Source organism: Leptonychotes weddellii, chromosome 4, assembly GCF_054177405.1.
Source record: "Leptonychotes weddellii isolate Sample4059 chromosome 4, ASM5417740v2, whole genome shotgun sequence".
Classification (NCBI taxonomy): Eukaryota; Metazoa; Chordata; class Mammalia; order Carnivora; family Phocidae; genus Leptonychotes; species Leptonychotes weddellii.
In genome coordinates, this window is record NC_138372.1 from 21,284,478 (window position 1) to 21,311,779 (window position 27,302).

At 55.2% G+C, this 27,302-nt stretch overlaps 1 protein-coding gene across 1 annotated transcript; it reads right to left on the reverse strand.

The window, feature by feature from the left end:
* Positions 1 to 977: 977 nt before the first annotated feature.
* Positions 978 to 26,507, reverse strand: LAPTM5 (lysosomal protein transmembrane 5). The gene is made up of 8 exons (XM_006730249.3): positions 26,323 to 26,507; positions 10,377 to 10,470; positions 9,650 to 9,726; positions 7,929 to 8,060; positions 7,122 to 7,244; positions 5,595 to 5,690; positions 3,647 to 3,739; positions 978 to 2,370 (listed from the first exon to the last, which is right to left on the reverse strand). The coding sequence occupies exons 1-8, from the start codon at positions 26,407 to 26,409 to the stop codon at positions 2,281 to 2,283; spliced, it is 792 nt and encodes a 263-aa protein (XP_006730312.1). The 5' UTR covers positions 26,410 to 26,507; the 3' UTR covers positions 978 to 2,280.
* Positions 26,508 to 27,302: the final 795 nt, after the last annotated feature.

A 27,302-nucleotide genomic window follows, 5' to 3' on the forward strand; every position in this document is an offset into this window, starting at 1 on the left:
TCCCTGCTCCTGGGTGCAACATTCAAGGCCCCGTTAATACTGGGGACCAAGCCCAGCTCACACTTCCCCGGGCTCTCTGCTGACTTCACTCAGGCAGGTCCTTAGCAGCTCAGCCTTGGAGGACAAAGGCCAGAGGTGGAGACCCCAGAGAGAAAGAGATTATTGAAGAATTTGATTCCTAGGTCTAACCATGCCTAAAGCCAGAAATCTCTGGACTTGTCATTTATGGGAGCCAAGAAATACCACAACCACCTTTCTTTTTTTTTTTTTTTTAATTAATTTGGCTCATGAAGATTTCTGTTACTTGCAACCATCTCCTTCCTGCAAATGCCCTTCTTGGCTGAAGTGAGCCAGGGTGGGCTTGCGGCCAAAGGACAGTAATGAATGCAGAGGCCCCACCACCTCGCCAGGCTCCCCATCCCCACGTGCAGCCACAGTGACCTACCTACCCCAGCTCCTCTCCCCATCTCTGCAGGGGCCCTCTGCATCCTTCCCCCCTTTGCTTACCGCTGCCCGCTCATCCTTCCAACTCCGCTTGGTGAAAGGTCCTCCAAGAAGCCTTTGCTGACTGTAGGGGTCTCTGGGACTTTCCTTATCGTGGTGTTGGCCACGGGCTATCATAATCACTTACGGATCTGTCTTCCCCCTCTCCAGACTGCGGGTAACTGGAGGCAAGTCTGACCCATTACAGTCACCCCCCATACCCAGCACAGGACCTGACTCCAGGTTGGCACCCTCCAGGTGAGTGGGCTTCACACCTTCTCTGGGGAGACATCTGGGTACTTAAGTGGTCCATGACTTATGATCAGAAACAGTGCTGGGTCACCCCCCGTGAGTTTCTGGACTGAATAAATGCTGTGTATGGGTGTGGGTGTGGGGGGGGGGGTGTGTGTGCGTGTGTGTGTTCACGTTTTTCGGGAAATGGATGCAGAGCTCCCAGCCCTGCCTACACATTTTAAGAACCACATCAGCCAGAGTGAAGCGTGGTGCTGCTTTATTGAAACTTCTTCCCCGTCACACACAAAGCAATTAAACAAGGGGGTGCTGGCGGGGAGCCTCTTACACAGCCCTCTGCCTCTGAACCCCCCTCTCAGACCCCAAAGAACCTGCCTCCATAGCCCTATTATCTCCGCCTCGGGATCAGCTCCCTCAGGAACCCCAGCCCACAGGGAAACAGGCGAAAGAGGGGGTGTTGGGACCCAAACCTTCCCTTCTGCCACCACCGCCACGAGCGCCCACAAAGAGTTTGCCGGCTTTGATTGAACTAACACGTGGCTTTAGTCCAGCCAGCAGACCTGCCTGATGTCAGGGCTAAATTGCTGCTTAAGCACAAGCATTGGGCAGGACGCAGGCGCCTCTGCTTGAATTGGCAACAGATGGGGCCACCGCTGCAGGATGGTGGCAGCTCGCTGCTGGACACGACTGCGCCGGAGGCCGCCCTTGTCGCGGACCCCACCGCTGTGCGACTCTGCTGACCATGTGTGGCCGACTGTTGCTGATGACTGTCTGTCTTCAGCAAGAACGATTGTGTGTTTGTCAGGACAGTTGGATGATGGGGACAACCGTTATTTCCTGGAAGTAGCTGCTGGATGACGTTTGGCAACTGCCCGAATTTCACTCAGCCCCTCGGAAGTACCAGATTGACCAGAGTGGGCAGCCAGGTATTGGATTCAAACGAAGGGAATGGTTTGGGGCTAATTTGATTTTTATTGTTATTATTAAATTTTAACCCTGCTTTGAATCGACTGGTGGTTGGCTGTCCATAATTGTTGAACCCAGTAATTTGAAGAAATCAGACGTATGTATTTGGTCGGGAGGACCCAGGGACGATGACTTGGCCGCATTGTCCTGGGAAGGGACAACTGTCTAAAACCAATGCAGTGGACTGTGGGGGTCTGACTAAACTGGTTCTCTGCACTGAGAAGTGTGCTTTTCATTTGCTGGCCACATGGTCACACGGGTCAAGCTGCAAGTTGTTTAACCAAACCCACTGAATTGGGAATGACGAATGGTTTAAACAAAAGTTGGGGCTGATCACAATAAGCCGAGGGCTGTTGGACCGAATGTCCAAGAGACTCAAGAAGTCTTTCGGCCTTAAGTTGACCCAGTTGTGAGCATCTCCCAGGCCCCATGGGAAAAGCAGGCCAGCGAGGGGGACACAAGCGGGTTGTCCTGAGGTCAGCCGGGTGCTTCACCCCCGCTGCAGGGGCCACCAAAGCAGAGAAGCGGATTGCGAGACAGCTCCGCCCCTCCCAGCACAGGGCTGGGGCCTGGCGGGCGTCACACCTCTGAGTAGGGGGGTGGTGCTGGGCCCCCATCTGGACTCTTGTACGGTAGAGAAAGGGCTTCCTCGTAGGATGGCAGGACCACCTGGGAACAAGAGAGATGGGAACTGAGGACCGGCCGGAAGGAACCAGCTCCCAACCTGGAGTCAAGGAGCTCCAGCCCCCACCTCTGGCAAAACGGATGATGGTGATGACCAGCACACCTTGGGTACTTCCTACGCTAGACTGCATGCCCGAGACAGGTGCAGTGTCTATTGCTATAGGGGACAGACTTGCCTCTGCCTGTCCAGTTTCAAGCCCCCTTATGGTGTTAATGATGCACCATTTTCCCTGGGAAAACATTCTCCGTCCACATGCTTTCAGAAGAATTGGTCCCACCCCTCAGATCCGGGGTGGGACATGCGATCTGAGTGTGGCCACTTGAAGTAGAACTTCATCCTCCCTGGCTAATATCATTAGTCTGGGGATAAGCTTGTGACCCAAGCTGGTCCCTCAGACATGCTCCTGGGCCTTTCTGCTGGGGTTGCTGAGAGGATGTGATGTCAATCTAGGGGTTTGGGCAGCTATTTTTCCACCATGAGGAAAGGGTGGCCTGAAAATGGAGCCCACGCTGAGGAAAGCAGAGTCAAGAGAGGATGAGATCACATCCAGGTGTCACAACTCAGCCAGCCTCCGTGAACCAGACCTACATTGGACCTTCAGGTTCTGGGAGTTAATAAATTCCCTTTTTTCACATAAGTCAGATTGAGCTGGATTTCTGCCACTTGCAACTGAAAGTGTCTTGACTAATACAACCCCCATTTTACAGATGAGGAAAGTGACACCAGAAATTTAAGCCAGCTGCACTTTTCCCATCATGTGTCCAATGAGCTGCTTCTAAGTGCACCTCATCTCTCTACCTAGAAGGCCCCTTCCCCTTTCCCAGCTAACTTGTATCAACTGGCAGTCTAAGACTTGATCAAGTGTCACCCATTCCAGGAAGCCTTCCCTGATACCCCAGATGAGGCCAGGTACCTCCTCTATGCTCCCATTTCCCCCATGCTTCATCCTTCATTGCAATCAGATCTCTGTGTCTGGATTCTCTGTGGGCTCTACACTCCCCTAGGAAGGGGTGCCATCTCAGTTTTCTTTGCACCCCCAGGGTTGGATACAAAGCCAGCAAAGAGTGAGAGGCAGAAAATGGTGAATGCATGAATGAAGGAATAGAATCCTAGACTATCAGAGCCGAAAGAGATCTTCACATTTCTTCCAGTCCAATCATCTCACAAAGGGGAGAAACCACAACCCAGGGAGGGAGAGAGACCTTCCCCCAATGACCCAGGGAGTGGCAGGCCTGGGACTTGACCCCCCACGGGGCTCACCTTCTGCAGCATCTTGGAGCAGCTCCTCTCCTCGGCTGAGTTCATGTACTTCATGAATTTGTAGCATCTCCACACGCACTTGAACATGTAGACCTGAGAAACAGCCAGATCAGACCATGCTTTGCTGACCGTTCTCACTGCCCCAGCAGGCCTGGGACAGATGCTGGGCACTTCCTGGGCAGCCCCAGCTCAGCCCAGAAGGCAGCATCTGGCTGGTCCTGGTGGAGGGGCACCTCACCTGCCAGTCCCAGGTGTTCTGAGGATTGCTCTTTCCACTAACTTGTGCAGAAGGGGGCTCTGGGGAGCTTCTGCACCCCCCTTCCACCAGCCTCCCTGGCAATGGTCCTGCAAATCGTTCTTCTCCACCCCCTGGGGCTGGAAGCTCACTACCTCCTGAGATGGCCGGTGATGTTTCTCTTAACAGTGGATAAGCACTGGGGGGATTTTCAGGGTGGGGAGTGAAGCCCCCAGGGGCCTGTTCAAGGAATAATAGCCAATAGGTCTCTCTCTGCCCCCAAACTGCCTCCTAAGGAAGGAGAGTGGGTCCTGTCTTCAGGAAGTTCTCTTGTTTTATGGAACCCCCATGATGGGGACGCAGGTGGCAGGAATAAATAAAATGAATTATAAAAGAATGAAGTAGGAGGCAGGTGGAGGAGGGTGGCCAATGAGGCAGAGTGAGGAACAGAGAGAGAACTCCCCCCAAGGGGAATAAAGAACTGGAGGGGTGGGGGAGACAGAGCTATGCGGTGGGCCTTGGGGAGTCGCTGTCCAGGAGGGTGTATGACGTCAACCCCTCCCCGCCCCCCCGCACTGGCTCCCCTAAGTCTTCAGGAAAGTTCTCACTGCACTTCATGGAAGCCCCTGTGCTAGGCCCGTCCTTTGAAGGAAGGCTCAGAGGAGGGAAGTTCCATTTGCAGGCTGACATTAGGTGATGGCATGAAGCTGCCCAGGGCCGCCAGTAAAAGGAGGCAGTGACGTCCAGTTAAACCCACACACAGAAAGACTGGGAGGAAATGGGCCCAGGTATCAGGAGCACTGGTCTCTGAGTGGTGGTGGGGGGTGAGCTGATTGCCTTCTTTCTGCTCATATGTAGTTTCCAAATTTCTACAATGATCCTATGTTATTTTCACAATCAGAAAAGAACACTCTTGAAAGCCCTTCCTTCTGCTGAGTCGACATCAGCCTCCCCGGGGCTTTGGGATACAGGCTCCAGTGCTGGCCTCTAGAATCCCCATGAGCATCCTTTGGGTATTTGGAGACCCCTTGAGTCACCTCTTTCCAAGCCGAATTGCCCTGGTTTCCTTGACTCCCTCGGATGGCAGAGGGTTAACACTCTCCAGTCTGTCATAGCTCTCTAAGAATGGGGACCTGACATGGAACTCTATCTTCTGGGCCTGACCACCTCAGAGAAGAATAAAACCATTCCCCTCCCTGCTTCACATCACCATACCTCTAGTAATATGACCTCAGGACCGATCTACATTTTGGTGCTTGAATCATATAAAGCTGTGACAGGGGCAAAGCAATATTGAATCTGTCGCTTTCACAGATGAGACCCAAGGCCCAGAGAGAAGTGACTCGAAAGACAACCACACAAAGCTGGCAAGGGGAGAGCTGGGACTCACATCCAAGACTTTCTGAATCTGATTTCAGACAGAACAGCTCCTCCTTCCCTGAATCAGGGTCTCTTTGGGTTGCACATTAAGTCCCTGACACCTGAACGCAAGTGGTCTTCACAGATCCCCTCCCTCTCAATGGGGTGTCCCCAAGGATCCCAAGTGGGGTCCAAGGAGCTGGTGTGGGAGGGCTGGAGGAAGGAGCCAAGAGCAGGGAGGGCAGCAGCGGAAGACGGTGAAAGACTTCCCTGCTTCCTAACAGTCTGATATGAAAGGGCCTGGCGAGCGCGGGCTCCCCACCCTCCCCAGAGCCGTGCTAGGCGGACTCTCACCTTCAGGATGAGGACAGTGATGAAGGCGATGGAGAAAATGATCATCATCTTGATGAACTGGCTGTGAGCCACACCCTCCCGGCTGGGGAGGTAATTCTGCAACAGATTTGGAGGCTGCATCAGTGCCTCTGTCCACAAGAAACTCTTCCAGCGTCCACACGTGGAAGGATGACACAGCCACTGTCCTGGCTGACCCCTGCCAGGGCCCTAGGAGGCCGGCACTACCTACCATCAGCCCCCTGTGACAGGCGAGCAAACCAAGGGAAGCAGGTGCAGTGGATATCCGCCCAGTTGGCTCTTACCTGGCTGGAGCCCCCGGCCCCCAGCCCCCAGCTGCGGTGGGCCCTTCTCTAGAGGCTAGGCTCACTGACAGAAGCGCCAGGTCCTGACACACGTGGGAGGCACACCCCAGCCGTGCCAGCAAGCCATCTTGGGAGTGGGCCCTCCAGACATAGTCAAGCCCTTGGCGTCCACAGCCCCATCCCCATCTCTGGTGAGACCTCATGAGAGACGCTGAGTGTGAACGACCCAGCTGAGCCACTCCCAAATTCCTGGTCCTCAGAAACAGTGTGAGATAACAACTGTGTATTGTTCCAAGTCACTACGTTTGGGGATAACTCTGATTTTCATTGATTCAAGAATCTCATCATGCCTTAAGAGTATATATAGAATTGAAACATGAACTTCACAGAATCATTTACTATATGGCCACAATAATTTCTAATGTTGAGAATGAGATTGTGGGTGGTGTTTAATTTCTGTTGTGCTTATGCACACTTTGGAGTGAAATACTAAATCCAACATTAAACCAAAACATGGGATTATATAAAAGGCGATGCAAAAGGCTCTTCCTGAACAGTTACATTATTTTGCAAGGTTGATGTGTGGGAACAAGTTATATAGGTAACAAGTGAGCCTGGGAATTACCCATCCTGTCATTTCAGAATGTTTTTGTAGTTTCTTATGTGTTGTATGTGTGGTTACTCTGATAAAATTATACCATATTGGGGAAGGAAGGGATAATTATATACTTTAGTGGTGTTAATTTGGAGATTTGCAAAAATCTGAGGACGCATCTTATAAAGCCCAGGCTATTTTATCACTGATCAAGGGATGTAGATAGAGGACCTGGAGAAGTCGGACAGTCTTCTTTAGTTTTATGGTGTAGTGCCCTAAAATTGTGCAGAGAAGCCTCGGGGCCATCCTGAGATGTGTTGAGTGCCCCTTTCTCCATGCATAAAAAATGGATATTATTTCTGCAATGCAATTCACAGACCAGGGCTCCCTCTGGGATCGGGCAAGGCCGTCCCCAAAGTCACACGTCTGCCTGGCTTCTTCCCTTTGCCTCACTCTCCTTTTCGAGTGTCTTCCTGAGAGGTCTCCCTCAATCAATCATTTACACAAGAATCCTCCTCCCAGGCTCCACCTTTAGGGCACCCAGCCTAAGCACAGAGGCACAGAGAGGGGAAGCAGCTTGCTCAGTGCCACACAGCCCGTGATGGGGGTGGGTGCCTGGCCCATACTCACCATGTGGTTCATGGCCTTGAAGTTGAGATAAGTGGGTACTTCCATGTAGGAGCTGCAGAGGGTCAGGATGCTCAGGCAGAAGTCAAGCAGCTGCAGGGTCATCAGTGGGACCTTGGAGGGGCCCTTGGGAGGGCAAAGGCAGGAGGAAGGAGACAAACCAGCAATGAAGCCCTAAGCCAGAGATCCCCAGACTGTTCGAGAGACAGTCAGCCAGAGACACTGGGGACTTTCCAACCCACAGGACCCAGAAAGAAACGGATGCCCAGTTTTTAGACATTCCCGCCGAGGGCTGGTAGCAAGACCTGGCCTCTGACCAGGATCTCCTGATGCCCAGCTCTGGGCCAGCAACTCAGTCTCTTCTAGGACAACAGTTAAGGAAAGTCTGAAAAGTAACTTTCGGGGAGCCGAGTCAGGGATTGGCACCTCCGTCATGGGCATCTGCCCTGTGGATGTTCATCGTTGGCTTTAATCGACTTATCTTCCTTCTTTACTTGGTTACAAAGGAGGGACAAAGCAGGGGCTGGGCACAGCAATGGGCACGCGCCCTTCCCTGTAGTGTAAACTCACACGTGGCTGGTATTTGCCGGGTGCCCACAACGTGCCGACCACCCTGTATACACTGTCCTTACTTCATAACCGTAGCACGTGGGATGGCGAGCCCTTGCAGGCACATTTTACAGAGCAAGAAAGTTGGCGTGATTTGATGGGGCTCAGGCTCATCAACGAGGGAGGGGCCCAGGGGACAGAGCCCCTGCCACCTCCCCAGGCTGGCCGGCTGTGGGACGTGGGGCAGGGCTGGGTACTCACAACCCGGCTGTTACGGGAGGCGAACTTGAGGTAGGCGGGCAGCTCGATGTAGGAGCCCAGCAGGGTGAGCAGACCCAGCAGGAAGTCCATGATTTGCAGGGACAGGAAGGGCAGCAGATACTTCTCCCGGTTCTAGAAGACAGGCCCAGCACTGTCACGGAGTCCCCAGCAGCCTGAGGCCCCCACACGCCCCCCTCCCCAGCAGCTCCATTCCCTCCCTAGGTAATATGGCCCTTTCCCAAATCATCCCCTCGTGGCTGGGCCAAGGTAGTTCCACATGGACCCACATGCCTTCCCCTGAGGGAGGTTCTGGGATGGGAAGAAGGTAAGACTCAGGCCCCAAGTGCCAGGCATCTTGGTGTCCCAGGAGACACAGGGAAGTGTCCCCATCTGCAGAGATAAGTGCTCCCAGGCCTCCAGAAGCAGGGTTTCAAGAACCCAACCAGGAAGGGCTTTGTGTCCATTTTACAGAAGAGAAGGCATCAGAGAGGACTTCCTAGAGGTGGGGACACTGAGGCCAGATCTGGGAAGAACCACGAGGGAAATGGGCAGGGTACTGGAGACAGAAGGGCCAACATGAGCAAAGGTCCAGTGGGTGGGGGAGAGGGGAAGCCTGCATGGCTTCAAGGGTGGGACCCTCCTCTGTGTCAACCACTCTTGGGGTGTTCGGTCATGGTCAGAGGCCCTGGGAGGCCGAGGCTGAAGTCCCTCTCCTTCAACTTCAAGCAAGTGACTACTGTGACCAGTGTGAGTGCACATGAACCCGCCATTGGAGACAAAATCACAGAAGAGGTGGTTTTGTGGTTTCTCACGTGGCTGTCTCAAGTCACTCGGGAGTCAGCCAGAATAGCCGAGACTCAATCTCAGGGTCTTCTGGGATGCCCTGGTCCACTTTTCCAGCTGGACCATACCCGTCTCTGCACGAGCGCCCGGGACCCACCCTGCACAAGGTACAATCACTCCCTAGGGCACAGAGCTTCCGAAGGGTGCTGTTAGCTGAGGGGGCGGTGGGGGCAGTGCAGGCAAGGCGGGCACATTCCAAAGCAGCCCCCCATCCTTCTTTGCCCCGCTCTGCTGGCCTGCGAGTGCCAGGCCACTGGCTCCCCGGGGAGGATGCTCTTGCTGAGTCCTGCTCCGGGGGCTGTGTGGTGAGGCCCTGGCTTCCTGCCTCCCGGGGCCAAGGGACAGACAGTTTCCTCTTCACAGACAGCTGAGCCACAACCAGTCTCGCTCTCTCTCTCTCTCTCACCAGCTAGCTGGGTGGAACTGAGCCAGATGCTCCCCTAGCTCTGGTTCCTCTCACTGATTACGAAACCCACTGCTTTCTCCCCTCTCCCCACGCCTCGAAATGACCCTTCCTCTTTTCTCTATCAACATTCCCTGCTTGCATTTGCAGCTTACAAGCATGTGGGTCACTGGCTAGTACAACAAAGTACCCGTGTGCACACCCCCCCACACGGAGGCTATGTGTTAGTAGGGAACCAAGGCCTCCAGCCGGAGAAGCCTGGTGTAGAAATGAGGCTTTCCAAACTGTAAGCAAGCATGAAGATCTCTAGGGTGCAGGGGGCGGGGTCTCCCAAAATACCCACCTCCCACCCTCTTGGCAGCCAGGGCTGCCCACCCAGTGGGTGTGAATAGGAGGGGGGGCAGGAGGGTAGCTGGGGCTCCTGGCCAGCTCCCAGGTCCTGACTCCCATTCCCCTCCCCCGACCAAGCCCTCACCTTGACCACTCCGATCAGCAGGCTCAAGCTGATGACAAAGAGCATGGTGATGAGCAGGAAGCTGGAGATCAGGTTGGCTGAAAGGCAAGGGACAGCAGTGAAGGGCCCAGAGGTGCCCCCAGGACCCCACGCAGGTTCCGAGGACCACATTTTGGGAACCATTGGGGTGGGGGCTATGACAATGAGGAGTAAGCCCAGGCCCTGCCCTCCTGCTGTTCTCAGTCTTGGGGGACTACAAAGACGGCAAACAGAACATTTCAGGTAACATGGGATGCAGGGTGGGAGGATGGCCTGGGTCTGCTTTAGCCAGGGTGAGGCCGGGGAAGGCTTCTGAGGAGGCAGCCTGCGAGCCAAGTGACCAGGAGTCCAGGCAGCTGAGACGGGGCTGAGCTCCGTGTGGTTGGCACAGCAGGAACAGGGAGCAAGGGGCTGCTTCGAGACGGAGCCAGAGAGGCCAGAGGGGCGGGATCCCACCGTGGGGAGTTTCTGTCTTACTCCAGGGTGGTGGGCAGCCTGCTGTCACCTTCTAAGCTGGTTAGGTTTGCAAAGCACCTTTCTCTCTGCTTTCACACCTAGAGACTTGGATGGGGACAGGTCTCCATTTGCAGAGGAAAGACCTGTGGCTCAAAAGGGAAGAGGCAGGGCATCAAACCCCAGCCATTCTGCCCAGAGCCAGGGCCCCTCCCCGCACCTGCCCCTCCCATTCCCGAGTCCCCCCAGGACATACCGAGCCTGAGGTAGCCCGTCTGCCACATCTTGCAGGACGCCTTGCCGTGGACCACCTCCACTGAGTGCTCGATGAACAGCAATACACTCATGATCTGGGGGCACACAGAGCATCCGTCAGTGGGGCCTGCACAGCTCCACCCCTGCCCCCTCCCACCCTGGTGACGGGGCAGTCCGGGGGCGGGGGGGGAGGCTGTAAGGAGGCTCCTGGAGGAGACAGCCGGAAGGCTGGGTCCATGGAGCATCCTGGATAAAGTGTGGCCTGTACAGATAGACGGCTCAAGCTCCTTCTTCCTTTTCCCAGCTGTGTGAGCTTGGGCAAGTTACTCAGCCTCTCTATACCTCAGTTTTCCCATCTGTAAAACGATAGTGCCTGTAGCTACCTAAGAGGGTTATTATGAGGAGCAAGTGAGGACATCCCAGGAGAGCACGTAGAACCACGCCTGGGTCTCAATAAAACAATAACTCTGGCTACTGAAGGTCAAGGTTGGGGGGGCCTGAGGGCTCCCATCAGTAACTGGATCCCTCCTCTGCACCCCCTTTTACAACAACAGCCTTTGGGCACTATAGGATCTTAGTCACAGCATCCGAGCATCATAGAGCCTCAGGTTCTTGGAATTATCAACATAGGCCTGGCAGCACCTGATCCGTGACTCCCCGGGGAGCCCTGCCAATCCCATCCCCCATGGCCCCTCAATTTCTCCATCTGCAAAATGCAGATAATAATACCTGTAGTGGGGCCAGATGGAATAATTCACTTAAGGTACCTATGCTCACTGTTATGATTGCTATTATCCCCACTGGACTGTAGGTTCCAGGCAGGGAAGGCTTATGTCTCTCTTGTTCACTGCTCTAGCTACTATATTAGATGGATGGATGGATGGATGGATGGGTGGATGGGTGGACAAATGAATGTACCCCATCGAAATCTGATGGGCCTGAGTGTTGTGGCCCTGGTGACAACCGGAGTCCAGCCACAAAACTGCAGTTTGAAAGGACCTTGCCTGTGCCCTCCGCCATCCAACACAGGACTCCTGTGCCATGCAGCCTCTATTTAAATACTTCCAGCCAGGGGAACTTACAGTCTTCTGTGTGTCCATGTCCTTGCAGCAAGCCTTCTGCCCTTCCCCCACCACTGCACACTATTCTCCAGAAACCATCTGCCCGCACTGAGAATCACAAGACTATCTCCTTCCTTGTAGTGGATGCCCTACCTCTTTTAATATGGCGGAAGTTTACATTGGCTTTCTGGGTGGTCCTGCACTAGTAACTCATGCTTAGCTGACAGGCAACCAAATACCCACCATCTGTTTGCCCCTTGCTGACTGTGTGGGGTTTTTTTTTTAGCTCAGACAAAGGTCTCAATTTGTCTTCCTGCCATGTTACAGTCTGTTCAGGGGGCACAAAGGGACAGCACAGAAGAGTGATGAAGAGCTGAGCTCCAGAGTCAGACAGAGATGGATCTGAATCCAGGTCAATATGTGACCTTGGGCAAGTCATTTCATCTCTCTGAGTTTTGTCAACTGGAAACTGACAATCACTGGATTTGGTAAGGAAAAAACTGCACTGTATTTGCAAAGCACTGAGCCCGGGGCCTACGGTGGGTGCTCAGCAAACACAATCTGCTTTTGGCTGCTGTGAGCTTACATGGGGTGATGGAATGTACCAGGAGCAGGTACTGGGGGTGGACAGCAAGCTCGCTCAAGCTGCCCCCTCCTGTTGCAGGGTGAACCAAAAAAGGCTTTGTTTCACCAAAAAGGTTGAGAGCAGCCCCGAACGGAAGGCAGATGCTGTGGGGGCTGTGACTGGCACCCACAGGAAAGAGCCCCAAGAGAGAAAAGCCGCTTCCTCAGCCCCTGAAGCCTGAGGCTCCAGCCCCTGCCCTCCCCAATTTCACCTTTAATGAGGGAAGGGGGAAGGGAGGCAGATGACAGGTTCATCCAGGACAGGACAGGGCACCCTGAGAGAGGGTGAGCTCCCCACCTGGGGGGGGGGGTATGCAAGCAGAGCACAGATAAGACGCAGCTGCGCTTAGAAGGGCACATGAGTATCTACCAGGTGTGACAAGAGAAGACTTTGGCAGTCCCAAGAATCCAGAATTGTCTGAGATCTGGAACGAAGCTCAGAATCAGACAATCCCAAGCTCCAGTTGCTTAAAAGAGCCTCTGCTTGTTTGATAAGCTCAGAGAGGTTAGGTGACTTGCCCAAGGACATGCAACAAGTTGGGGACAGAGTGGAGACTGGAGTCCAAATCCTCCAGTAGTCTCCCGGTGCCTTTGCACACACCCCACTCCCCAGAACATCTCAGAGTCCCCGCTAGCCCGGACCCCAGAGGGTGTAGGTATTTTGATCATGCACCTTTGTCAGCAAAACCTTTTGAACACATCCTCTATATTTTTTTTTTTCAAAATTATATACATGTGTTACTGCTCTGGTTATTACAAACATCATAACACACACAAACACAAATCCAGAAGTTAATAAAGAATATAGTTGAAAAATATGGAAATGCTAATATTGTCCTCCTAAGGCCCCAGCAGTCATCTCAGGCATCACCCCTCTTTGGAGACCAGTGCTAACCCACAGCTGTCCCCAACCCCTCAATTCAGGCCCTAAACATCTCTCACATCCACACCACTGTGCCCATGATCCTGCCATTAGCGTCCCAGCTACCGTCCCCCTACCTCCCCCACCATATCCTATGATCCTGAGAAGGGGAGAGAACGGGAGAAAGCTTTGTACACCCTGACCAAGGTGCACTCCCCTCACCATCCCAACAATCCTCCCAAACCCAACGAAAGGACTGTTCTGAATACTCCCACCCCTGCTGCACAGACGAGGGAAGCAAGGCTCAGAGAGGTCCAGTAACTTGTCTGTGGCCTCCAGCCGGTAATGGGTAGGGCCAGGATTCAAGCCCAGGCCAATGGGCCCTAGACTGGATGCCCTCCACTGTCCTTCCTGCACCTCCCAAGCTCCGGCCTCTGCCTGAAGCCTGCCCGCCTTCCCCACCCCCATGCCAGTGCCCCAGCAGAGTCAGAGGGGTGCCATCTCTTCCCTCCCCACAGCTTGTTCCCAAAACAGCAGGTTCCAGAAGTAGTCCTCCTTTTGTAAAAACCACCTGGGTTTAAAACCAGGCTCACCCTTTCCTCCATTTCTACCTTCACAACAGTCCGGGAAGGGGAGGGAGAGAACTCTGTCCCCATTTGCCAGATGAGAACCCTGAGGCCCGTAGAAGACGGGCACCAGCCCCGAGTCTCAGAGACAGGCAACATCAGAATCAGCCTCAGACCCTCTGCTGGCCCCTAACCTTCGGCAGAAGACACCAGCCTCAATCCGGGAGAAAGACAGGAGTCTCAGCTCCCCAGAAGATGGGATGGAGAGGAACTGACATTTATTGAGTACCTACTGTGTGCTCAGACCTGCACACACAGGCTTACATCACAGTCTCCCAAAACCCTGCAAGAGAAGCAACACTTCCCCCATTTTACAGATGAGAAAACAGAGGCTCAGAGAGGAGAACTCACGTGACCCAGCAGGGATCTGAACCGGGGTGCCCATGCCCAGAGGGTCTGGGGCTCCACCCAGGGCTGAGTGGACCCAGATCCTGGTCTTGCTAACCATCTGCCCACCCTCCCCAGGCAGCTCTGGACACGCCCTGCTCAGGAGCCAGCAACTGGAGCACGAGGCCACCCACCCTGCCTCTCGGCTGTGTAACCCTAGCCAGTTTCTGGCTCCACCCTGCCCTCAGTTTACCTCCTCTGGCCAATGAGGAGAGGCACCCCCCTTTGCACCCAGGGCCACTGGGATGATCGAACTCTGCAAACTATGGCATCTCACACCGAGGCCTCCCAGGGTGACCCACCCAGAGCTGGGCCCTGCTCATCAGAAGGCCCTCACCGGTCCACCCACGTCCCTAACCAAGAGCCTTTGTAGTTCCGGGAAAGTACCTGGTTTACCTGCAGTGCATGCTGGGAGAGGCCCAGAGCCGCCCAGGTTCCAGATGTCCCAGGCCCCTGGCCCTCACCTGCCCCTCACCTCACCCCCATCCCTGCCGGTACCCACCGGGACAGAGAGCTGCCTTCTCCTGTGACCCACGACCTCCCGGGACGGGACAGGGCGCCTCTCCTCCCACTACTCCCCCACCCCACCCCCACCCCCCAGCACAGCGTCTCTCACTGCCTTCCCTCTTCAGCAGCGGGGTCGTGCAGAGTAGAGCTAGGGTGTGTGGCTCGGGTAGTCCTGGGCCCAACCCAAGCTCGGTGCCCCTGAGCAAGCCACTGACCTCTCTGAGCCTGTCTCCTCGCCTGAGAAATGGGGACAATAACCTGACCTGCCTCGTAGGGCTGCTGTCAGGTCAAATGACACGCTGGCACAGAGCCAGGCATCCAGCAAGGGCTCCATAAACGAATACGGTAGGCAGCGTTCATCAATCTGTGTAGGTACTCAGTCACTCCTGTTTGTTCACCCAGTAAATACCCTCGGAGCACATATTGGCTCCAGGCCCTGTCCAGCGAAGCCACTAACCCTGGCCTGGCCTGCAGGTGTCACGGTCCCCGGGGGAAACCACGGGTGACCGGTGTGTTCAGAGTCACAACAAGGGACACGCAGAGGGCTATGGGTCCCTGATGAGGGAGTGAGCACCACCGTCTGGAAGACTCAGGGAGGGTTTCACAAATAGGAAAAGTTTGAACAGGGTTTTGAAGGATAAGCAGGAGTTTCCCAACAGAGAAGAGAAAAAAACATTCCGGGAAGAAGGAACACCGTATGCGGAGGCCCAGAGGCTGGCAGGGCAGACCCAGGGAAACCCGTGGGCGGGAATGCCTCGCCCTGAGGGAGGGGATGTTCCCAGTGCGCAAGTGAGACCCAGGGAGATGCGGTGACCAGCCCAAGTTCACGCAGGAAGTCTGCTGCAGAACCAGAATCAGCCTCGGTCCTGACACCGAGCCGGGGCTCAGGCGACAAGACCGTATCGGTGCTGACCATGCTCAGCCCACCCCGCCGTCACCCCTGCTCTCCATTCCCCTTTTGTACCTCTTCCCTCTGCTTCTTCCTGCTTTTAGTTCCCATTCCCATCCCCAGCCTGTCCCTTCTTTCTCAATAACAAACACAACCTCCCAAAGCTCAGCAATGGGGGAAGTGGCCAGGAAGCCGGGAGAATTTCTTTGGGCTGCCTGATGGTTCTGAGGAGCAACCAACAGCTTGAGCCGACCTAGAGGCAGCAGAATCAGGGATGGCGGGAGGAACGGGGGCGGTGCCCCGGCTGAATGTCGTGGACAAGATGCTGGCCGGCTGGGGCTGACCGTGGCTGCCGTGCTGGGACATGGGGGCTGGCGGTCATGCGGCTGGGTTTGGCGTGCTGGTGACTAATGATGACAGGGGCAGGAGTAATAGAGGTGACCGTGGCTGAGGCAGGGTGATGGATGGTGATGGACGAAAGCCCAGTGGGCATGCTGGGAAGTGGTAATCGACTGCAGTGGTAAAATGGCCATGACTTTGCTGCCGACGGTGACATCTTGATATGATGGCGGTGACGACAATCGTGGTGATGGTGGTAGAGACACGAACGTCCCGATTCTGGGGCTCAAACACCACTCTCTAGTCCAGGAACGTGGGCCACCCTCTCGGAGCCCCGGGGGCTCGGGACCCACCCTCTCAGAAGCAGGCGGGCAGAGCCCCGCCCTCTGAGATGCCAGGGGGCACCCTTTACTGAGACCCACTCCTCGGTGAGCACCTGCTAGGTGCCAGCCAGTGCAGGGCCCTTTGCTAGCCTTCCATTTCATGTGCTCCTGGCAAATCTATGAGGTCAGACAGTCCCCCCAACTTACATCGGAGGAGAACGGGGGCCTGGGTGTGACTTGGCAGAGGTTGCACAAGGAGCCAGGCCCGGGCATGTCCTCAACCCTTTCCCAACAGATAATTCAGTTTGCAAAATGGGAAGTGGGTCTCAAGTGCTCACCCCTTCCTGACCGCCCCCCCCCCCTTTCCAGGACTGCTCCACCCTGACCCTGTGTCCTCCGGCTCTGATGGCCTAGCGACCCAAGGGCTGCTGCACACTTAAACCATTATCATCATCATCATCTCATCATCAGACCCTCCCTGAAGCTCAGCCGCCCACTCTGTTTTCCCTGGGGGCCCCTGGCTTCTCTGGGAGGAGGATGGGAGAAGAGAACCAGATGCATCAGCGTCAAGAGGAAGCTCTCCTCCCCCACCCCCTCCTCTGCCACCCCATACTTCCTGTAGAGGCTTATCAAGGCAACTGGGTGGGGGCCATTCCCCCACAGCATCATCTCCCCAGCCACCTCCCCAGCCAACCCCGGATATCATCTGCCGGGCCCTCCTGGAGGAGCCCAGGCTCAGCTGCAGCCCCTGCCGGGCTGCCCTGCCCCAGAGCCGGGCCCCCCCCACACCCACACGGAGGCTGCTCCTCCCTCCCACCCCTGCCCCCTCCACTATTCACTGAACCCTCCACCTGGCCACTTTACGTCTCTGTGCCTCAGTTCCCTCATCTGCAGAACGGAGAGAAGGATCCACCCCCTCTCGAGGCTGCCTCGAGGAGCCGATGAGGTGACATGTGTCTGCTACCGAAGACTGACCCACTCAGAGAGACCCACTGACCAGCAGAAGTGCTTCTGTGTGGACACCAAACCACAAGCCCCCCACGGCCATGGCCACTCTATTTGTAACAGCCCCAAACTAGAAGCAACCCTCCCGCAGAAGGACAGGCAAATACACGGTGATTTATTCGCCCAATGAGATACAATGGTGGGCGGTGGGGGGGATGAGCTGGCCACACACCGCAACCCGGAGGAAGCTCACAAACACAGTGCTGAGAGAAGGAAACCAGACACAAAGGAGCACCTGCTGTGTAATCTCATTCCTGCCTAGTTCTAGAACATACGTTGGAAGAGGCCAGTGGAGCGAGGGTGGTGATGAGGAGGGGGCACGCAGGGCCTCTGGGCCTGGTCTCGTCCCATTTCTCAATCTGGGTGAAGGTTACATGGGTGTGTTCACTTTGTAAACAGTTCATCAAGATGTACGCTTGTGATACGTAAATTGCGCATCAAGAAAAGGTTTGCAAAAGTAAAATAAGATAGAGATTAGCAGGCCCCTACTATGTGTCAGGAGATCACAAAGATAAATCAGGCTTCCAGGCCTCCAGGCCAGAAGACAGGGTCCACGGGGCCCCAGGAGTTGGGAGTGGGGAGCTGCCCTGGGATGGGGGTGAATTTTGAGAGTTCGGAGTCCAGGACTAGGGGCTTCAGGAAGTCTTCTGAGAAGCAGTCAATCTTAAAGTTTTCTCCCAAAGGGCAGTGGGATGGGTGTGTCAGGCAGAGGGAAGGGCAGGAGCAAAAGCAAAATTGGGCGAGCCCCTTGGGGCGCCTGGGTGGCTCGGTCATTAAGCGTCTGCCTTCAGCTCAGGTCATGATCCCAGGGTCCTGGGAGGGAGCCCCACGTCAGGCTCCCTGATTGGTGGGAAACCAGAACCCTCCCCCACCTCCCCTGCTTGTGTTCCCTCTCTCGCTGTCTCTCTCTCTGTCAAGTGAATAAATAAAAATCTTTATTTAAAAAAAAAAAGTGGGCGAGCCCCATTCAGGAAACTGCAAGAAGTTTCTCTTGGGGACTGTGACTTGGGGGTCATCCATGTGCCAGGCACCCAGTGGGCCCCCAGGAAATGGTAGCTGCCGCGTGGCTGGGCTGATGGAAGGACCTAGAAGACATGGGGGAGCCGGTGGTTTCACCGGGGCGTGGCTTTGGGAGCAGCAGAGCCAGGAGAAAGCTCTCCAGGCAGAAAAAACAGCTTGTCCAAAGGCGGCGGGGAGCTCCCAGAGAACACGATTCAGATGGCGCATGCCTCAGTTTATCGCCCTGTAGCGTACCAAGTGCCATGACGTAAATAAAATCTTTAAAAAGGGGTGGATGGCGCCTGGGTGGTTCAGTCACTTAAATGTCTGCCTTCAGCTCGGGTCACGTCCGGGGGTCCTGGGAGTCTGCTTCTACCGCTCCTTCTACCCCTGCCCCATAGCTTGTGCTCTCTTTCTCGCGCAATCTCTCTCTCTGTCTCAAATAAATAAAAAAATCTTTAAAAAAAGAAGAAGAAGAAGAAGAAGTGCCAAGGCAGGAGCACCGCATGGGGAGTAGCTCGCTCTGGCCTAGGCTGTCTGGGCAAGCCAGCGTGCCATCCTCAGCGACCCCCCCAACACACACACACCCCCCGGCACGTGACAGCCCAGCAAGGCCCGCCCTCTGCCTACTGCCCTTTCAGACCGTCCCCTAAGAAAGAAGACAGGATGGCAGGTCTTTCCGTGAAATTCCTGGCCCAGTGAATCCCAGGGGCCTCTGCCATTCCGTGGTTGGTGGGGGGGGTGCCCCTTTGGGGGGGTTCAGTGTCATTCTCCAGGCTTGGCCCAAACCCCCATCATCCTCCACTTCCTGAGCATCTGGGGAAACACCCTGCATCCAAACCTTTCCCATAAACCAGCAATTCCCTCTTTACCCTTGGAGCGAAGCCCCCCCATGAGGGCTACTGCTAAAACCGCTGGGCACTCGGCAGAGGCCAGGGCCTCCTCGGGACACCCTCAGCCCTTCGTCCTCACCTCAGCCTTGTGAGGCAAGTCCTGCTATTCCCACTTTCTCCCCATTTTGCAAGTGAAACTGGGACTGCGTCTTTGCATGTGGTCTCCACGTTTCGACGAGCCAGGCCCCTTGGATCTTACAGGTGACCCCTACCCCGTCACTGCCAAGAAGCGTGCCCTCCCCACCACGGTCTGGGCCACGAGCAAGACCGCCAGCCTCTCGTTCTTTATCCACCACAGGCTGCCAAGCTGACTGGCCTCTCCAAGCCTCTTTCCTCTTCTGCCGAATGGGGGCTCCAGGGTTCACTGCCATTTGTGGGGTGCTCATGAGGTGCTGGGTGTGCCTCCACCTGGTTTCCTGTGAGTCTCAGAATGACCCTGCACTTCGGCGTCACTGGCCCCCATTTGCCAGGAGAGGAGATTGAGACTGGCGTTAGGGGAAGGATGCCCTGGGCTCACAGCAGGGCTGCAGGCTGGAAGCGCAGGGAGCCTGCACCCTCCCCTGCGCAGCCTCTTGCTCGGCTTCCAGCCTCGTTAGGGCTTCTGGCTTCTGTGGCCCCTTTCCCCATAAGAAACCAGCACAAGCCCCGCAGGGAGCACAGAGTGAAGTCTGGGTTCTGGGTCCGCTGCCCAGAGCTCAAAATAAAAGCCTCACTTCCTAGGGGGCTCAGGGTCAGGGTGGTGACCGAGAAGCATCAGCTCCCCCGGACTCCACCCTCCAGCGGTGGGGCCCAGTCTGAATGGGAGGACCCCCTCCTCCCAGCCTGTGTCTCCCCTAGCCATGGAGCTCTGACGGCAATGGGTCCTTTCAACCCAGGTGATTCCTGAAGGCTGGGACCACTGCCCACATCCCATTCCCAGAAGCCCCTTCCTTCCCTTCCCTTGGGCCTGAGAACCAGGAAGTGAGGAGAGGATGAGGCCCAGCCTGGGGTCTGGCCTATCCTCACCCACCTCACAGGACAAAGACCTCCATCACTCAGCCCTCCAGGCCTGGTGCCACAGCAAATGTTTTACTTTGCCCCCAGGGGACCTTGTGTGCAGGCCCCAATTGGTCCAGTGGGTCCAACGGCCTCCTCAAGTAGCTGCGTGGGCCTCCAACATTTTATAAGTTAGAAGGTGGGGGCGCCTGGGTGGCTCAGTCGTTAAGCGTCTGCCTTCGGCTCAGGTCATGATCCCAAGGTCCTGGGATCGAGCCCCGTGTCGGGCTCCCTGCTCCACAGGAATCCTGCTTCTCCCTCTCCCCCTCCCCCTGCTTGTGTTCCCTCTCTCGCTGGGTCTCTCTCTGTCAAATAAATAAATAAAATCTTTTTTTAAAATAAATAACTAAATAAGTTAGAAGGGATGAGGAGTGTAACTCAGTTCCAACTAAGGCCCCTGGGCCGTGGCACCGGGGAGAGGCCGCAACTTCCACCCTACCACCCCCTCACCCCCGCCAGCCTCTTCACACCTTCAGGAAGGGCACAGACCACACGGAGGCATCAGGCATGAAGGCAGAGGCTCTAACAGACTTTCATCTGGGGCTTTCCCCACCTGGTAGTTGGGGCCTATTTTTAGGCCCTAAACAGATGAGCTTTCAAAGGTGTGGTCTCCTCCCCCAGCCCACTATGGGCCCCAGCCGGCAGGCCCTCACTCCAATGGGGCCACATCAGCTCAATACCTCAAAGCAGTCATCCTTGAGGCAGGGACTCCTGGCCCCAGGTAGCAGATGAGGAAACTGAGGCCCAGACGGCAAAGGTGTCTGCCTGCTCCAGGTTACATCACAAGTTAGTGATGGAGACAGTGCTGATTTTCAATCCCAAAATGCAACAGAAAGAGAAAAGAGTCCGAGAAGGACAAATCAGGAGGGCTTCCTGGAGGAGGAGGCTTCCTGTGAGCTGGACCATAAAGAAGAAATGAAGACTGGGTGAGGGAAGGGCCTCCCAGACAGGCGGGCCACCCCCAGCCCATGGGCCAGGTAAGGAATTCATTTGTTTGTTCACTGGCTCATTGCCCACACCTGTGTACTGGAAGGGGCGACCCAGGACAAGCCCTACCTCCCGGTGATCTGGAGCAAGCCAGGAACCTTCCTGGCCCCCTGCTTTCTCATCTCTAAAAGGAGAGGATTGGACCAAGGAGAGATCCATCTCTTGGGTTATGAAGCCTGAAAGAAATGAGGAACTCGGTCCAGCCTCCCCCACCACACCTCACAGCCATCCCTCCCTAACCCCCAGCTCTATGAACGTACCAGTGTTCCTAACATCACAGGGCCTTTCCCTCCCCCAGGCTTTGCTCACCTCCCCAGCAGCCCCAAGCACATGCCCGCTCATCCTTAGCACACAGGCCTCCTCCAAGAAGCCATTCCTGAATCCCCAGCCTCCACTCCAGGACTGGGCTGAGGCCCCTCATCTGTGTGTCGGCATCATCCAGCAAAGCCACTATCATGGCTCCCCTCGGGCCTAGAGCCCCCGGAGGCACAGGCCATGGACGTGTCAGGCCCAGACCCTGGCCCAGGGCTCAGCACAGAAAAATGAAGGCAGACTGGAGAATCTATCTGCATTAGGGACAGATGCCTTTAAATAAGAGAGGTTGCTTTACTTTTTTTGTTTTGCCAACTTAAAAAGTAGTATATTAGAGCAACCAAATAAATAAAGTAGCACTGGATTATAACCCAAAGCGTAAAATAAATATCCGTGTGTTTCTACTGATGTAAATAAATAAATCATCTAGTTTTAGAACAAATAAGGAGAACAGACCAATCTCCCATGAGAAATTCCAAATATCTCAAATATTAGGTAGCTTGTCTGCCCTCAAGAAATAACTCTCCACTCCTTAAGTGACCTTCTTCCAGAAAGGACAGTATGGAGGGTGGGGAGGGGGGAGGGGGGCAGTGGGGAGAAACCTGACAAACACGATCTTCCCCAGGTTATCAAGGTCACCATCAACAGTGATAAGATATGTCGGGAGTCCACACCTTTGATAGGATGTGCTGAGAATGGCCCTTCACCTCTGCCGTCTCACTCCCAGTAACACTTTACCCAAGTCCAACCAAGAGAAAACCATCAGACAAGTCCCATTCGATGAATATTTGACCAAACGTTTGATCAGTACCCCTCAAAACTGTCAATGCCACCCAAAACAGGGAAAATCTGAGAAACTGTCCCAGCCCAGAGGAACGTAAGGAAGCGTGAGGATTAAATGTGACATGGTATCCTGGATGGGATCCTGAGACAGAAAAAAGATAGGAGGGAAAAGCTGAGAAGATCTGAATAAAGCATGGGCTTGAGTTAGGGTATTAATGTGGACTCATCGATGTGACAAATGTGCCGTATTAATGTAAGATGCTAACCCCAGGGGAAACCAGGTGAGGATCGTACAGGAACTCTGTACTGTGTTCACAGTAGTTCTGTGAATCCAAAACCGTTCTAAAATTAAGTCTACTTTAAAAAGCAGTACATGCTCAGGGCACCTGGGTGGCTCAGTCGGTTCAGTGACCGACTCTTGATTTCGGCTCAGGTCATGATCTCAGCGTCCTGGGACCAACGACCCCCAAGTAGGGTTCCCTGCTCAGTGCAGAGCCAGCTTGAGATTCTCTCTCCCTCTCCCTCTGCCCTCCCCGCTGCTCATACTTTAAATAAATAAATAAATAAATAAATAAATATCATCTTAAAACAAAAAAAAAGTAGTACATGCTCATTGTACCAAACAGAGAGAATACAGGAGTGTAGAAAGAATTAGAGCTTTCATAATCCTATAACCCAGAGACAGCCAGCATCAACCTCCTTCCCTCCTTGGCCTAAAGCAGGTGTAAGCTTTTCATCTAGGCAATGCATTTCTAATGGAATTCTAGGCAGTAGGGGAGTAGTCAGGGAGGGAGATATTTCTGGGCAAAAGGGTCTTCTGGGGATTCTCCACCCCACAGTTGACTTAGGACGTACTTTGGGTTGCCAGACAAGCCAGGGCCAAAGAGGCCAATTTAAGAAAGTTCTCTGGGGGTGCCTGGGTGGCTCAGTCGGTTAAACGTCTGCCTTCAGCTCAGGTCATGATCCTAGGGTCCTGAGATAAAGCCCCGAGTCAGGCTCCCTGCTCAGCTGGGAGTCTGCTTCTCCCTCCTTCTGCTTCTTCCCCGGCTTATGCTCTCTCTCTCTCTCAAATAAATACATAAAATCTTTTAAAAAAAAGAGAAAGAAAGAAAGTTCTCTGACTCCCCTACACATGCAAGTTTGAGTCAGAAATCACCCATGACCGAGGAAATCCTCTACACAAACCCAGCAGGACCTTGAGGGAGGCTCTCCAGCTCTTGGACACAGAAGGGTCCTCCCATAAGAAGGCCCTGATGACCAATAAAGTGTAGCGCTGTCTTAGGACACCAAAGACCCAATCTAACCCTCCCCAGAGAGGCCAAGTCCAGGAATAGCTCTCAGTGTGCAGTTGTCATCCATGACTGGCTCCAGATGACGACAATCTGGGCCATCGACACATCTGGACAGCAGCTTCTCTTTTTCCATCCAGATGTTAGAGACCCTGCCAACACACCTGCCACTCAGCCCCTGCCCCTTTCTGGGAAGGAGCAGAGGCTTCTCCAGACGATGACCCCCCATTGCAACCAACCAAGGACCCCAGAGAGGGGCCTGGGCTGGGCGTACAGCTTCCAGGCTTCTCCTCCATTCTCATGCCTTCTGCTCTAGAACATCCCTTGGCTCCCCATGGTTCACATTACAGACAGTGGTTCTCAACTGGGAGTGACTTTGTCCCCAGGGGACATTCGGCAACATCTGGAGATATTTTGGGTTATCACAGCCCAGGAGTGCTACCGGCATCTTGTGGATAGAGCCCAACGATGCTGCTAACCATCCTACAATGTGAAGTTCAGTCCCCATGACAAAGAATTCTCCAGCCCCAAATATCGATTGTGTGCTACAACGAAGGTCCACTCTCTTCAGCTTGTCTCTCTGAGCGCCTACCACCTCCCGCACCCCAAGCTGAAGCCTCCAGGCTGGTCTGGGTAGTGTCCCCTACACAAGCCACCATCCCTCAGCCTCTACCCTTTGCACACCTGTTCCTCCCCGTCCATATTCCCCACAAGCAAACTCTACACCTCCACCCATGGCACCACCTCCAAGAAGGCTTCCCTGATCACTTGCCCACACTTTGTCCAGCTCTGTGGGCAGGCACTAATATCACTTCACCACCTACAGGTGAGGACCTCAGACGGTGGGATCAAGAAGAAACCCCGGGGCGCCTGGGTGGCTCAGTCGTTAAGCGTCTGCCTTCGGCTCAGGTCATGATCTCAGGGTCCTGGGATCGAGCCCCGCGTCTGGCTCCCTGCTCTGCGGGAAACCTGCTTCTCCCTCTCCCACTCCTCCTGCTTATGTTCCCTCTCTCGCTATGTCTCTGTCTGTCAAATAAATAAATAAAATCTTTAAAAAAAAAAAAAAGAAACCTCAAGAGTCCCAAAGTCTGGGGTGTGCGGGACAGCGGCCAGGCCCACGCAGCCTGCATATGGACCCGGTCTGGCCAGCACAGGGATTTCTTTTTCACCTTGAATCAGTCACCGATACGGAAATATATCAGAAAATGCGGCATAAAATCCTATGTTTCCTGCTTCCCTACTTCCCTAGATGTCAGAAGAGCAGCTCCCGGGCCCACATTCCTTGGTGGCAACAATCAGCAGAAGCAGAGACCAGTTTCCAGAACAGACCCAGGACGGGGCCCCCAGGTCAGCGCCGACCGTCTGCCCTATCGCACTCACTTCCGTGACCTGTCTGGCCCACAAACAGGGGGGAGTTTGAACCCTCTGAACCAGTCCCCCTCCCCACCCATCATCTTTCTAAAGAGAAAACTGAGACCCAAGAGAGAAAATCGTCCCAGGTCACACAGGCAGTTAGCGGCAGAGCTGGGGTCAGGGCCCAGGGGCCCACTTCCCACAGGGACACCTCCGCGTCCATCACTGTCCTTCGGAGAACATTCCACAATCTCAGAGCTTGAAGAGGCCCTAAGGATTTGGTGTGGGGACAGCCAAGGTGCCCTTCACATCTCTCAGGGTCACTCTCACGCTGGCTGGAGCAACACCCCAAACCAGCATTCTGGGGTCTGACAGCCTCAGGCGCTGCATCTGATGCTCGCTGATAACAACACGTCCTCTGCATCCCGCGCTGCTGATGCGCCTTGTAGATGGGAACTCCCTTGATCCTCTCAGCAGCCCTATCAGAGAGGTGGTACTGTTTTTGGTGAGGAAACTGGGCTTCAGAGAGGTTAGGTAAGCGGCCCGAGGCTGCACAGCTAGGAAGCGGCAAGGCCAGGATTTGCACACAGGCGTGAATCCAGAGGCTGTGCGCTGACCGCTGAGTTGCACCACCCCTCAGACGGCCGGGCTCTGGCCGCAGCCCTGCCGGCGACAGGAAGCTGATGCAGCCAGGCTTAAGCAGCTTACAGCAGCCCACCACGGAATGCCAGATTTAGGCTAATTTTGAGGAAGCCCTTCTAGGCTCATGAGAGAACTGTTAACCACAGGCCCTGAATCACCCTAGGAGGAAGGTGCCTGGGTCTGGGGAAGCTGGGTGTGGCTCGGAGTTGGGCAGTGGTGGGGGGGTGGGATGATCTGGGCAGGACTGAACAGAGACCCCAAGGTCCACCCACCGAGACGGAGCGGGGAGCCTCTGGCCCCAAGGGGCTGTGGCTCACCCAGAGTCACTCTGCATTCAGAGAAGACAGAGAGGCTCCACACCGGGGCTGTGCACACCAGCTTCCAAAGGGGAACCGCGGGGCCTCTCCTCCTCCAGAGCGTGGGCCAGGCAAGCCATCCTACCCATTAGCACAAGACCTCAAGTTTTCTTTGGTGGAGAGAAGGCAGTAGAGTGCCGAGCTATCAACAAGAGGATCCAGCCCCCTCCCTCCCTGCTAGGAGCACAGGGGAGAGATCCCCACCTTCCTCCCCACCAGCGGCCCTGGCCCCCCACAGGAAGAAGCAGGTCCAACTCCATACCCGGGCAACAGTCCCAGCCCACAGTTCTGCACACATTCCTGCTTTCCACAGCCCTTTCCAGGCTGCGTTCCATTTGAACCTTACGACTGCTATGTTGTCCCATTTTACAGAGGCAGAAACTGAGCCTCGGGGAGATGGGGGGTTCCATTCGCTTGGAATGAGGCCCCTTCTCCCACCCCTGCTCCCCTCCAGAGGCGGCTGCAGGGCTCCCTGCCGTTTGACAGAGGGGGAGACTGAGGCCCAGGGCAGGGACGGGATCTGTCCAGGGTCCCGCAGACAGGTGGTGGGCGGCCGTCCTCCCACGGTCGGGGGCGGGGGGCATCCGTAGGTCAGGGCCCTCTCTCTTACACACGCACACACACACACACACACACAGGCACACACAGCCTCCCCGCGCCTGCCCGCACACTCACCACATGGTAGATGGCCAGGGCGGTGGTGGCGATGCGGACGTTAAAGCAGCAGCAGGTCTGGCGGGTGGCAGGCGCGTGGGGGGCCATGGTGCCGCTGTCCCCTGCTCCTAGGCACTGAGGTGGGGAGCCCAGCACCCGGAGCAGGGCAGAAAAGGGGAAGCTGCTGGCTGCCCTCCTCACTTCCTTCCTGCCCCTCAGACAGGCAGGGGCCAGCTCGTCACCACGGGGGCGGGGCAGCGGGGACAAGCCACAGCCTGCCTCGAGAGCGCCGCAGCTGGCCCTCTGCCACCCCCGGGGGGGCTTCCCTGGGGAGGGCATGTCCCGGCACCTTGGACGCAGCAGTTTGGTGGGTGAGCAGACACACGCCCTGCTTACGAGCTGCTCCCCATTGCTCCTGGAAGCAGCGTTACCAAGCTCATTTCCAGACAGAGAAACGGAGGTCCAGAGAGGTCAAGGCAATCACCCCAAGTCACACTGCAGTTAGTGCTGGTGGCAGGATTCAAACCCAGGTCTGGCTGGCTGCCCACATAGCTCTCGTGTAGTATTTCCTACATGTTCTTAGCATGATCCTGGATTTAAAACAAAACAAAAACATGATCCTGGATTGACTGTTGTAATCCTCACCTCAGTCCTTTGAGGGAGGTACTATGATTAGCCCTGTTTTCCAGATGAACAGAAAAGGGCCCAGAGAGGGGAAGTGATTTGTCCAAGGTCACACAGCTAGCATGTGGAGGAACTGGGATTTGAACGGAGGCTGACTGGTTTGAGAGGCGGCCCCTCGGAGTGGGTGTTCTCTTGACTCTACCCCCAACCTCAGAGAGAAGCATGTTCTTCCTGAGCTCTGTCCGAAGCAGGACAAAAAAAATAATTACTGAGCAAATCCATCCGTCATGTGTCAGGCCCCAGGCTAGGCTCTCCCCACACCTGGCTCCTTAATGCCTCACAGCAATCTGGGAAAGTCTCAGTCAAGCGTCTCCTTA